The 13308-nt window shown below is 29.1% G+C and overlaps 1 protein-coding gene across 1 annotated transcript in view; it reads left to right on the top strand.

Annotated features, from left to right (window-relative positions):
• Nucleotides 1–3048: 3048 nt before the first annotated feature.
• LOC136083666 (multiple epidermal growth factor-like domains protein 6) overlaps nt 3049–13308 on the top strand; it is a 92762-nt gene continuing 82502 nt past the window's right edge. Inside the window, exons 1-4 of the mRNA XM_065803204.1 lie at nt 3049–3067; nt 3274–3354; nt 7283–7362; nt 7511–7639. Coding sequence (XP_065659276.1) covers nt 7290–7362; nt 7511–7639 — 202 coding nt within the window. The 5' untranslated portion in view covers nt 3049–3067; nt 3274–3354; nt 7283–7289. The remainder of the gene's footprint in view (nt 3068–3273; nt 3355–7282; nt 7363–7510; nt 7640–13308) is intronic.

The raw sequence follows: 13308 nt of genomic DNA on the forward strand, positions 1-13308 counted from the left end.
TCAACACCAAATGCAATTTAATAAGATTGGAAGTAAACATAAATGATTTTTTATTTCTTCTTTTTTAATTTTAGGTGCCCCAAGAAATCCTTACGGTCTTATCACCACGGAAGAGCATTTGAAAGAAAGTTTAGGCCTCTTTCCTTATTAATTTTATAAAACTTGGCTAGAGGTGACGTTGAACCGTGGATCTATAAACAAATGTTTTCTCTATAAAAGTTTTTTGCAAGTCTATCCACGATATATAACATGGTATTTTTATTTGCGGATCCCAGTGGGCATGGGACATAAAAAAGACGTCTTTTTAACGTCTTTTTAATGTATCAAACGTCATTTGAACGTTTTGAACGCCTTTTGAAAGTTTAAAAGACGTCTTTTTTTGATCCGGTGCCGACAGGGATATTTTTTTTTTTTATAAAAATGAGACATTAGCTGAAGCACTATTTTATTCGCAGAGTTGCCTCTGAGTGTTCTATGTTTAAGTTTAAGACTTGCACATTTCTCTTATATATTTATGAATACATACATACATCAGTTAAATACATTTATTAACCGGTGTTATACGTTTAAATTTAACACTTCCACATATCCATTTCTTTGTCGTAATTTTTATTAATTTTAAATTTTTTGTAAAAAAAATATTTTGAACTGTTTTTTAATTGAGCAAAAGTATTATAAGATTTCAATATATTTTAAGAAAGTAACTCCTTCTAATAAAAAAGTTTGAAAAATACCATTCTCTTAAATATTTAAAATTATCATATAAGTATAAATATACGAGTTAGTTTAAGTCATATATTTATTTATAAATACAAAGATATATATATAGATATATATATATATATATAAATATATATATATATATATATATATATATATATATATATATATATGCATATATATATACAGTCATGGATAAAAGTTTGTGACTACTGCAATTTTTTACAAAAAACACTCAAAATTTAGAAAAACAAGTAGTAAATTATAAATCAGTACATATATTTCGAATGTTTATTCACACTATACAGGTTAAACAGCATGTCTATTCATATTTTAGTATTTACAATGAATCCTTTATTTTTGAGAATATTTTCAATACGTCCTGGCATCGATTCACACAGTTTCTTGCAATAGTCCGGCGTAATCTCCCGCACCCACACGCGTTTAATCCAGTTGATGAGGTCATCTTCAGAACTTGGGCTATGTGCAGCAATCTTCTGCTTCATTACAGTCCAAACATTCTCAATAATGTTAAGATCTGGACTGTTGCCTGGCCAAGGTTCCAGTAGCGGGATGTTTTCAGAACGCAGCCAGTCCTTAACAGCCTTGGTACCATGACAAGATACGCCGTCATGCTGGAAATGAGTGATGCCATGTATTGGTACTAATGGTGGAGCCTGTTTGACTGTTGGTATAACGTACTTTGGATTATGCCTCTGATTTGGTGGGCGTCTGACATGTCTACAAAACGAGTAGAATTGCGTGAATGGTGTCTCATCTGAAAACATCACTTGTTTCCACTGGGCTGGTGTTCACTGTCTGTACTTCTGACAAAACGCTATGCGATCGCGAATATTCTTTGGTGAAAGCTTCGGCTTCCGTGCTGGTCGGTAAGATTTCAACCCTGCATCAAATAATCTGTTTGGTTTCTTGGATGGTGATCCAGGCAGTTTGCCTCTATTGGCACTTGAGGATGCTCTTGGTGATTTTTTTGCTGCCTTTATTATAGCATTATCCATACGGTTGCTTGTAACCTTCGGGCGCCCAGCGCGTGAACGAGATTTAATACTTTTCAGCTCTTGATTTCTCTTTATAGTAGCTACAACAGTGGAATGTGAAATACCGAGTTTTTTAACTATCTGTCTTATAGAAATGTTCTCTTTGTACAAAATAACGACCTGAGCTCGCTTTTCAGATGTCAGTTCTTTACCGCGTACCATTTTAACTAGTAATATAAAATGTTCCAAAATATTTCAGTTATATCTGAAAATATTCATGTAAACATCAATTTTAGACTCTAATTGACAATAAGCACAAATTGGTACAAAATTGTAGCACTAAAGTAGCCCAAAAGCAATTCAAAGTAGAATACATTAAAAAATAGGCCAAAATCGCAGTGGTCGCAAACTTTTTCCATGACTGTATATATATATGCATATATAAAGAAAAAAGCGACGTTGGTACGGAAGGAAGCGTAAACTTCCAGTTAAAAGCTCTCCCGGGGTGCGCTGTGATATACCATAAGGAATTCTCGGAGCACCTAAATAAATACAAATATATATATATATATATATATATATATATATATATATATATATATATATATATATATATATATATATATATATATATATATATATATATATATATATATATATATATATATGTATGTATATATATATATATATATATATATATATATATATATATATATATATATATATATATATATATATATATATATATATATATATATATATATTAACATAATATATATATAAAAAAATAAATATATGAAGGGCTTATTGTAAAACAATGAACAGCCACACTTTTTTCAAAATTGAGTTATTATCATATTTATAACCATAAATAGTATACGCAATTTTTTTTTTTTTTTTTTGTCCATTATATAATATTCGTTAGTATTTTTATGATGTATAATTTTGAGAGAATAATGGGTAAACACTGATTTTATAGATTTAAATAAAACTTAAAAGTCATTTTTCTCAAATAATTTTTTTTGTGGCTTGTCATTGTTTCACAATAAGCCCTTCATATATATATATATATATACATATATATATATATATATATATATATATATATATATATATATATATATATATATATATATATATATATATATATATATATATATATATATATATATATATTTATATATATGTATATATAACCATACATTTTCCCCTATTGTTTAAATATTAATAAATTAAATCTATTTTTAGATGATGAATCTGCACGAAGAAATGAATTATTTTACTTAAAGTGAAGCGTTAATAAAAAAAAATGTTGAAGATCAACTGACAGTGAAATGAATGTTTACACTGTAAGATAAAATAAAGACATATAAGACTTTTTTGAGTTATGTAATTAATAGTAATAAAATTTTAATGTATTTAATGATAACAAAATTTTAACTTTTCGGCTAGTAGTAAAGTTTAATAAGTTGGTATAAAAATAATCAATAATAATCTTTAATATATTAAATTATTAATAAATTGAATTATTGAATTTTTAATGTTTAAATTTTAGGTTTTTAAATTTGTATCAAAGATTGGAGAATACTTTACTTTGTTGACGCAAAGAATTTGACTTATCAGTGCTGAATAAAAGGTAATTTGCATTATTTGCATAATAATTATTTTTTAAAGATACGGGCGTGGATACATTAAAGTGTTAGGTAGACAAGGCTTCACCCTTCCAGACCTATATTTTTATTATTGTTTGAAAGAAAAACTGAATTAAAAATTTTTTTAAGTGAAAAGTTGAATAAAAATTTCGAAAGTGTTCAAGAGTCTCGTTTCGTTAACCATTTTACTTTTACAGACATAAACATAATATTTGTCTCGCATATTTGATTAAAAACACACTAGGTAAGCAGAACTGCTGTAACTGCGTTGATTTGGTTGACAGATTTTTTCTGGGAAAAGCGTAATGGTAATTTATGAAGTTTTGTGAGTTTTTAAAGTTTGTTAGTTAATTTTTATTTGGAGTTAATATTACCTTTTGTTTACTTGCTCATATTCAAAAATTCGTGACTAACAGATATTGATAATTCACGTACGGTGGCTGTAGTACTAAAAAATTTAAGCGTGATTACCGTCTTTTTTATTTTCCAATACAACAAGGCCAACAGCTGACGTCAGTTTAGATGTCAGTTAACCCAGTGGCATTAGTTTTTCCACGAAATCAGCTTAACCGGTGACTTTTCCCAGTAAAATCAGTTTGCCCAATGCTATTCAAATTAGTTTACTATCTAATGTTAAACATTACATTAAGGACTTAGGTATGCTTTGTAAATTTAATGACAATGGATACTGAGCTATAATGATAAGTGTATATACTGACCAACTCAAGATTTCAATATTAACAAAACAAGATTTAAATACTAACACTTCATACAAACTAAAGCAGTTTATTTAAAAGGTCTCATTACTATAGAAGTAACCATATGTATTTTTATATAAAGCTTTTTTAGCTACAATCAAATTTATTTACAGTTACAAGATCTATAATCTGCAAGATGAAGGCATGTTGATAAGCTCTAATGCATTTCAAATCTTCAATAAATATCATTAAAATTGATTGATTCAAATAAAACAAGAGTCAATAAATATTAATTGAGGTTCTTGATTTTATAACTTTTATGTATACTGTAATTGTTTAAATCTCGTGCTATATCATTCGTTTTGTTATCGTTTGTAAAAGGATCATCTTTAATATATGTTTGTAAAAATATATGTTTAAAAAATATATTTGTCTCATGAGCAATCAATTTCCTTAAAGTGTCCCATCAATGAGCAATAATCTTGTACATTATAAAGCTATAGCTTTATAATGTACAAGATTAACTAATCTTAATCCTGACATACTGGGTTAAACGAGTATCTTGAAGTTAACAAACTGGGTTTCACAGCAAGATATTTAAAATTGACAGAATGTGATATCACAAAACACTGTTTTAGTACCGAACGTAAAATGCTTCCATGATATAAATTTTGTATATTAAATGATGAAGTTAACAAGCATTTCAAAAACAATATTTCTCAGTTAATAAAAACTTATTTTAAATGTTCATATAAATGTGTTGGCCATAATAAAAACTGTAAATACTTCATAAGAACATTATAAAATGCAGCATGATAAAGATTTTGTTACTTAAAAGGTTTAATTCCAAAAAGACATGGTAAACCATATTCTGAAACAACAATTGATGGCATTTGTGGAACTGTGAAAATATTAATTTTTTTTAAAATTAATGTTTTACTTGACAGATGCAGTTATTAGGATTTTATGCCTAAAAGTAGCAAACGTTGAAAAAAAAGTTGTTTATAAAAAAAGCAATGAAATATTCATTTGTTTTTTAATTTTCGCAATAATTTTATTTTTGCAATAATTTAAATATGACTTTTTTATTTTTATGGTTTCATTTGAAATTTGTTTTTTTGTGTTTATGATTGTAAAAATTTTAATGCAATTTATATATAAAAAAACTTAAACTATGATCTTTTTATATATAAAAAAAACTTTCAGAATGATTTCTTTTTGGCACCAAAAGAAACATCACTATTTTCAAAGAACTTTATTAGGACAAACTGATCTATTTCGGCCGCGTCTTAATTCTGGCCGTTTTTCAAAAACACTAAAATCTTTAACGAAGAGAAAGATTGTTCTATTATAAAGTAAACAAATAAAACATCGCCATAGTAGTTTTTTTTAAATATTCAGTTAAAAGTTTATGAAGATTAACCGATGCTTCGAAAACATTCTTGAAATATTTAATAAACTTTTTGTCTCCGTAAACTCGATGTTTGGTATTTTCATAGCTTTTTATACGATATTTCGTCTGACTTTTTTTCCCCGTGAACTTTAATTTTTGTGCTAATGCATTTTACAATCTATCGGAAAAAATATGTTTCTGCAGCTTTACTTTGATGTTATAAATAAACAATGGAATATTGTGTAGTGTTAGAGGGTTTTTTATTGTTTATTTTCTACCCTTTTAAAAAGATTTAAGTTAGTTTGAATCAGGATTTTACAGTTGCGTTATAACAAAAAAAGATGTTTTAGTGCAGAAAATAAGATTAAATTTCTCTTTATTCATACATTTTCATTTAACTTTTTACAAAAGCATTTTAGTACCCCTATCATTAAATATGTTTATTAAATATTTTTCTGCACGATTTTTTAGCCAAAGTTTTTTCATCTGACTTCCCTAAGTTCCCAGGAAAAAAATTTCACACGAAATAACGTCTAAAAGTTTTTATGATTACATTCAAATTCTTAAACGTTTGTTAATCACTCGAATTGCAAGTAATATTGGAAAATAATATTGTGAAACTAGATAATATCAATAATTTTTTTATTTTAAATAGATATTTGTGAATTTCTATTTAAAAATCAGAATTAAGTTCAAATTGCCAGAAATAGGTCTTTTACCTAGAATCTAAAAAATTGATACCAAAAAACATGTTAACTTTAATTTTTTTTTAAACTTTATATAATTGTTTTCATCGTTAAGTAACCTAGTTAAATCTAAATTTGTTTGTTTATATTACGCTATGCGAATTGATTTTTTAAAATGATAAAGGCAAAGTCGCCAGAAATTGTTCAATTTACCCTAGTTCTAAAAGTATTATTGCGTTGTTTATTTTCAGAGTTGTTAATCCTTGGCCTTGGCCAGGCCTTAAGGCCAAATATTAGGCCTTGACCTTGGCCTTGGCCCTGAAAAATTTAGCCTTGGTCTTGATTGTTTTGGCCTTGGCCATAAAAATAAATACATATTTTCTTATTGATTTCGTTGAATTTTGCGCATAAGCTTGGTCTATTATTACAAAATGTGGTTTTGTTTTATTGTCTCAGCACTTTGCTACTTACATCTTTGTTAATAATTGGCCTTAATGTAAGGCAAAAATTGAAGTGTTTGGTATTGAAAATGTTTGCGTAGGCCTTGGCCTTGAAAATCTTAAACTTGGCCTTGACCTTAAAACTCTTGGCCTTTGCGTTGTCTTTGGCCTTGTAAGTTTTGGCCTTGGCCTTGTAACGTGTGGCATTGGCCTTGCTACTTTTGCCCTTGTTAACAACTCTGATTATTTCATAAAAAAGCCTAAATTGTTTTGGTGTTTTAATGATTATTTTTCATAAACTATAGTTTTTAATAACTATTTTTCATAAACTATAGTTGCGTAAAAAGTTTCATTACTTTTGAACAAACATTATCTATAATGAAGCTAGTAAAGCAACGCAATGTCCTTAGTATATAAATGGCATTGAAAATACAGGTCAAAAATCGATACAAAGTATTGGTTTCTCCAAATCACAACATAAATTAAAGTAAAATATTTTCTCAGGAATGTAAGATTGTGTACCAAAATTTATTAAAAAAGATGTTATGATTTCAAGCGTAAGTTGAAGTAACATAGAATGACCCCGTTGAAAGGAGATTATGTTTATTATTAGGAATTTGGGTTTTAGCTGATAGTATATACGTTTGAGGGATATAAATTGATTTGTATTAATCAATTTATACAATATGTTTTAGAAATATAATGGTTGCAATGTACAGTCTTATCAAAAAAATATGTATTTGTGGTTTTGCTATCAGTATTGTTACTTCAACAGGTAGTGCATATTGTTCTGATCATTATTATTACCATTAATGTTATTATTGTTATTATTGTTATTATTATTGTGTATTATTATTGTCTATTATTATTCTCATTATTTTTATTTAATAATTATTGCAAACTTTTCTTTTTTTTTTTTTTAGACTCTTTCACACTTTGCTTTGAGAAAAATTGTTACTCGTGGCTTTATTGCGATATAGTAGATGGTAATGCAGTATGTTCATGTCCATATGGATATCATTTACAAGCCGATAATATATCATGTGCATATGGTATTACATTTTACATTAAGACATTTTTTAATTCAAATTTTCAGTTTCTTACAGTGAGAGATATATTATGATAATAACAATAATAATGATAGTAGTAAGAAAAAAAAAATTACAATAAGAATACAAATAGTAAATACATAATAGTAATAACATGCAGTAAATGACCTGTGAAACGGGTCATGGTTGATCTATACCCAGCTAGCACACATACATTAGGCCAACGTATTTAAAACCATACATGTAAACAAATGATATAAATTTTGTATCATTTGTATCATTTGTTTATATATATACATATATATATATATATATATATATATATATATATATATATATATATATATATATATATATATATATATATATATATATATATATATATATAATACCACCGTTTTAAAAATTTTACGATAACAAAATCTCGTAATACTTTTGCTACACGCATGAACGACATTATTCAACTTGTCATCAAATATGATAAAATTTCTTATTGGCTCATTTAACAATCTCTCATTTTTTTACTAATTTATTATTTTATTAATTTATTATCGGCTCATTTAACAATCTCTCATTTTTTACAAATTTTATTTTGCACGGATGCAATTGTTTCATGTATATTACTTCGAAACTTTTTTTTTTATATAAATAAAAACATGGCAAGGGGTCTACGATATAAAAAAGTTTGGCACGAGATGTTGCGTCAATGGAACATTGCTTTCAAGATTTTGCCAACGTGTCTGTGCTAACTGGGTATGCCTCGCTCTACCATTTTTTTAAAATTATATCTCAATATTATACTTTCACTTTTATGTTTACAGAAAAATAATTATTTGAAAAAATATTTGAAAATAATTTTAGTAAACAACTCCAAAATTTAACGGTAATATGGGTCAATCCTAAAAATTAATTTAAGCCAACGAGTATTTGAAATGTAAGTAGGTCAAAATCTTATGTAACTGTATGCACCAAACTGTAAGACATTTATTGTAACAATTTTTCGTATTGAAAAAAAGAGCAACATATCCACTAAATAAATGAATTGATCTACAATATATGCTCAATAAGAAAAATTCAAATTTTTACTTTGTATTATGAGTTATAAAAAAGTAAAAAAAAATAAAAGTACTTGTCATAACAACTTTGATTATGATATTATTACAATATCTAATTATAGCTTTTAGTAATTGGTATGGAGACTAACAATATTAAGTCTTAGTTTTTAGATAACGTTTTATATTAAAGATTTTATTAATTTTTGTTATAAAAGTATTTTGAAAAACAAGTCTTAACAGCCTAAAAGTAAAAGTCTTAACAAAACTAAAAGTAAATATAACATAAATGTTTCCAGGACTAAATACCATAATCTGTTTAATCAGTACTGTGGCAGTAAAACCGCTTTTCCGTAAATACAGTCACGCCTCTGCTAAATACATTATGTGGTTTGCATTATAGTGTGATAAAAAAAACCTAACTATAATGAATGATTTTCTGCTCGCGGTGAGACGCAAAAATACAATTGCGAACTCAAGCTTTAAATTTTAAAAACAATATATTGTTAAAAATTTCATACACTCATTTTAATTAACAACATTATCAGATTTACAAATTTGGTTTTTAAGTAGTTTAGTAATTACTAACTTTGGATACAAATGACCGTCTGGTCAACGAACTCATTTTCTGAATTTACCATCAGAATACTCTGTTAAATACATTTCTATGGCGCTTTATAGTGGCTTTCAGAGAAGTCTCTATCGCATCTGAGCCAAAGAATATCATCTAAGATTTGATTAGATAATGATTGATGAGTTTTAGAAAATACTTTCCATTGACTCCGCGTTACTTATAGGTAACGCAGTGCAAATTTCAGCTATATGTAAAATGTTTAAAATGCCTTGCTCATACTTAGATAAAAATACTGCTTGCTAAAGTTTTGGAGGACTTTTATGAGCTAAAATGTGCCTGATGTGATCATATAACAATTAAACTTCACTTGGTATTTTTTAAAATCACATTTGTTTGGTAACAAGATAGATTTGAACGTATCAGCAATAGTATTAACAAAGTTAAAAATTTCATCAGACGATTCCGCCAATACGTATGACATCGTGTCTAAAAAAGATGCTACAGAGTTAAATAATGGATTTTCAGTAACAGATTGAAACTTAGCGCAAAGTGACTCTAATTTTTCCGAAATTCCAGTAAAAAAATTTGCACATTGAAGTAGCGCATTATCTAAAGTCCCTTGCAATAAATAGCCATAATATGAATACTTTGCTTGATTTTTGTTGGAGCAGTCTTTTGCTCTCGTTTTTTGTATGTCAGGTTCAATTATCACATCTTCCAAAAATTTGCAAAGTGTTAGAAATATATCTGATTTTTAAATGCTTTTTCTTTTTTGCGAGCTATCAGCTTAGAGAGTTTTTTAATGGTTTTAGCTCATGAAGATAATATAGTCAAAAGCTGTGGAAGAATTAATTCCAAATCTTGCAGAATTTTACTCACTGGTTTGAGTCTTTTTAAAATGTATATATGTATATATATATATATATATATATATATATATATATATATATATATATATATATATATATATATATATATATATATATATATATATATATATATATATATATATATATATATACATATATATATATATTAGGGCTGGTACTGATTAATTTTTTTTTGTTCGAATAATTGTCTAAAATTATAATCGATTAATTCTGAAGTCGACAGAATAACCTGCTTTTCACCACTGGTGAGGTGAAGTTGTTATCGGTAAACGTTAACTAACTACAGTATTCACAAACGTTAACAAACAAGACACTTAATGCCTGCTATACTGTATTCAGTTTAATTGACAAGTACAAGTAGGCATCACTTTAGCCAGTCACGTAAACAAACGAGGACGTTAACGTTTTCTGGTAGACAAGATCGCAGTTTGTTGACAATGTACCCTGACGAACTAAACAGTCTTTCACAAGGAACAGAAGTGGCAGGTACACACAGAATTGTCTGCACAAAACTGCTCAGGTTAAGGTGACGATGCCTGTTCAGTTGCCACCACATGAGGGGATTCTCAGTTTCTGTAATTACACATTCTTCTTGATATCGTGTAAGCTCAGCCAGTGAGCCATGTACTGTTTGTGATTCATCTGATGAGGATTGCGATTCCGAGTCGCTGACCAACAGAGTAAGTTTCAGTTTCTTACGCACAGGTTCTGATGCCTCGCCAGTGCTGGTAGTAGTTTCACGTTCAGCTCTCTGTCTTTGGTTACAGTACACCCGAAATGCATTAGAAAGCATTGTCCAAACTGCTTCACGTTTCTCTCTTGAGAGACAGCCGAGTTTCTTGTAACGTGGGTCTAATGCCACAGCCATTTGCAACGTTGGTAATGCATCAATGTTTTCAATGCGACCTGAGAAGTCATTTAGTGTTGCAGATTTGAAACGTGCTATATACCCTGGATCGTCATCATTAACCCGCAGAAGTTGCGCAAAAATGCTTCTAACGGAAGTACAGCCGAACATGTAGCATACTGTTCGCTACCAATATACTCAGTAGCATCTGCAAGTGGACCCAATACCGAGACAAATTTTGACATTTTCTCCCAGTCCCTTAGTTTATCTCCAGTGTAATTCTCGGGATGGTCAATATGATACTGCTTAATGGCATCTTTCACTTCCAGCAATCTGGCTAACATTAGGTAGGTACTGTTCCACCGCGTAGCTACATCCTGCTGCAATTTGTGAAACTTCACATCGTCAGACCTGTTAGAGGTACTGGCTTGGCTGGCCTTTAGCTCTGATGTATTCCTTGAACTGCGCTTAAAATGTCCAACTAGGTGTCGACATTTAGCCAGAATAGGAGATGAATCAGCTGCTTTCAAACCTGCTAGTATGCTCAGTTGAAGACAGTGCGCAATACACGGTATTTGGCTGTAATCCGTCCGTCCTATAGCAGCAACCATATTTCGTGCACTGTCCGTTACGATACAGCTAATTTTTTCAGCAATGTTCCACGTTCTTTCTTCAACATTTATGCAAGCTAAAGCGACAGACGTCAGTTTCCACTCAGAATCAATCCAATGACCTGTTATCCCACAGTACGATTCATTGTTGGTGGAGGTCCAAAAGTCAGTAGTTAGAGCAATACTATGAATGCATTCTAGAGCTTTCTTGTGCTCATTCAACTTCTCATTGTACATCTCTCCAATGACAGTGTCGATTGTACGGCGACTGGGCAAAGTATAAGTCTGGTTTTGAAGGGCAATACGAAGCACCGCCTCTAGTCCAGCATCTTCTACAATTGCTGTTGGACGTCCAGAACTGGCAATCCAATGAGCTATTGCCACCTTCAGGTCGGCTGAGACCTTTTCACTGACAGGCTTGTTTGACTGACACGTAAATAAATTGGTGATTGATTTTATCTGAGGGGTCATCTTACGTTCACTGTCGACAACCTGTTGTTATTTCAGAGGATGCTTGTGCTGAAGGTGATAAGTCAGCGATGTGTTGATTTAAATGAATTGATCTACAATATATGCTCAATAAGAAAAATTCAAATTTTTACTTTGTATTATGAGTTATAAAAAAGTAAAAAAAAATAAAAGTACTTGTCATAACAACTTTGATTATGATATTATTACAATATCTAATTATAGCTTTTAGTAATTGGTATGGAGACTAACAATATTAAGTCTTAGTTTTTAGATAACGTTTTATATTAAAGATTTTATTAATTTTTGTTATAAAAGTATTTTGAAAAACAAGTCTTAACAGCCTAAAAGTAAAAGTCTTAACAAAACTAAAAGTAAATATAACATAAATGTTTCCAGGACTAAATACCATAATCTGTTTAATCAGTACTGTGGCAGTAAAACCGCTTTTCCGTAAATACAGTCACGCCTCTGCTAAATACATTATGTGGTTTGCATTATAGTGTGATAAAAAAAACCTAACTATAATGAATGATTTTCTGCTCGCGGTGAGACGCAAAAATACAATTGCGAACTCAAGCTTTAAATTTTAAAAACAATATATTGTTAAAAATTTCATACACTCATTTTAATTAACAACATTATCAGATTTACAAATTTGGTTTTTAAGTAGTTTAGTAATTACTAACTTTGGATACAAATGACCGTCTGGTCAACGAACTCATTTTCTGAATTTACCATCAGAATACTCTGTTAAATACATTTCTATGGCGCTTTATAGTGGCTTTCAGAGAAGTCTCTATCGCATCTGAGCCAAAGAATATCATCTAAGATTTGATTAGATAATGATTGATGAGTTTTAGAAAATACTTTCCATTGACTCCGCGTTACTTATAGGTAACGCAGTGCAAATTTCAGCTATATGTAAAATGTTTAAAATGCCTTGCTCATACTTAGATAAAAATACTGCTTGCTAAAGTTTTGGAGGACTTTTATGAGCTAAAATGTGCCTGATGTGATCATATAACAATTAAACTTCACTTGGTATTTTTTAAAATCACATTTGTTTGGTAACAAGATAGATTTGAACGTATCAGCAATAGTATTAACAAAGTTAAAAATTTCATCAGACGATTCCGCCAATACGTATGACATCGTGTCTAAAAAAGATGCTACAGAGTTAAATAATGGATTTTCAGTAACAGATTGAAACTTAGCGCAAAGTGACTC

The sequence above is a fragment of the Hydra vulgaris genome, chromosome 08 (assembly GCF_038396675.1).
Source record: "Hydra vulgaris chromosome 08, alternate assembly HydraT2T_AEP".
NCBI lineage: Eukaryota > Metazoa > Cnidaria > Hydrozoa > Anthoathecata > Hydridae > Hydra > Hydra vulgaris.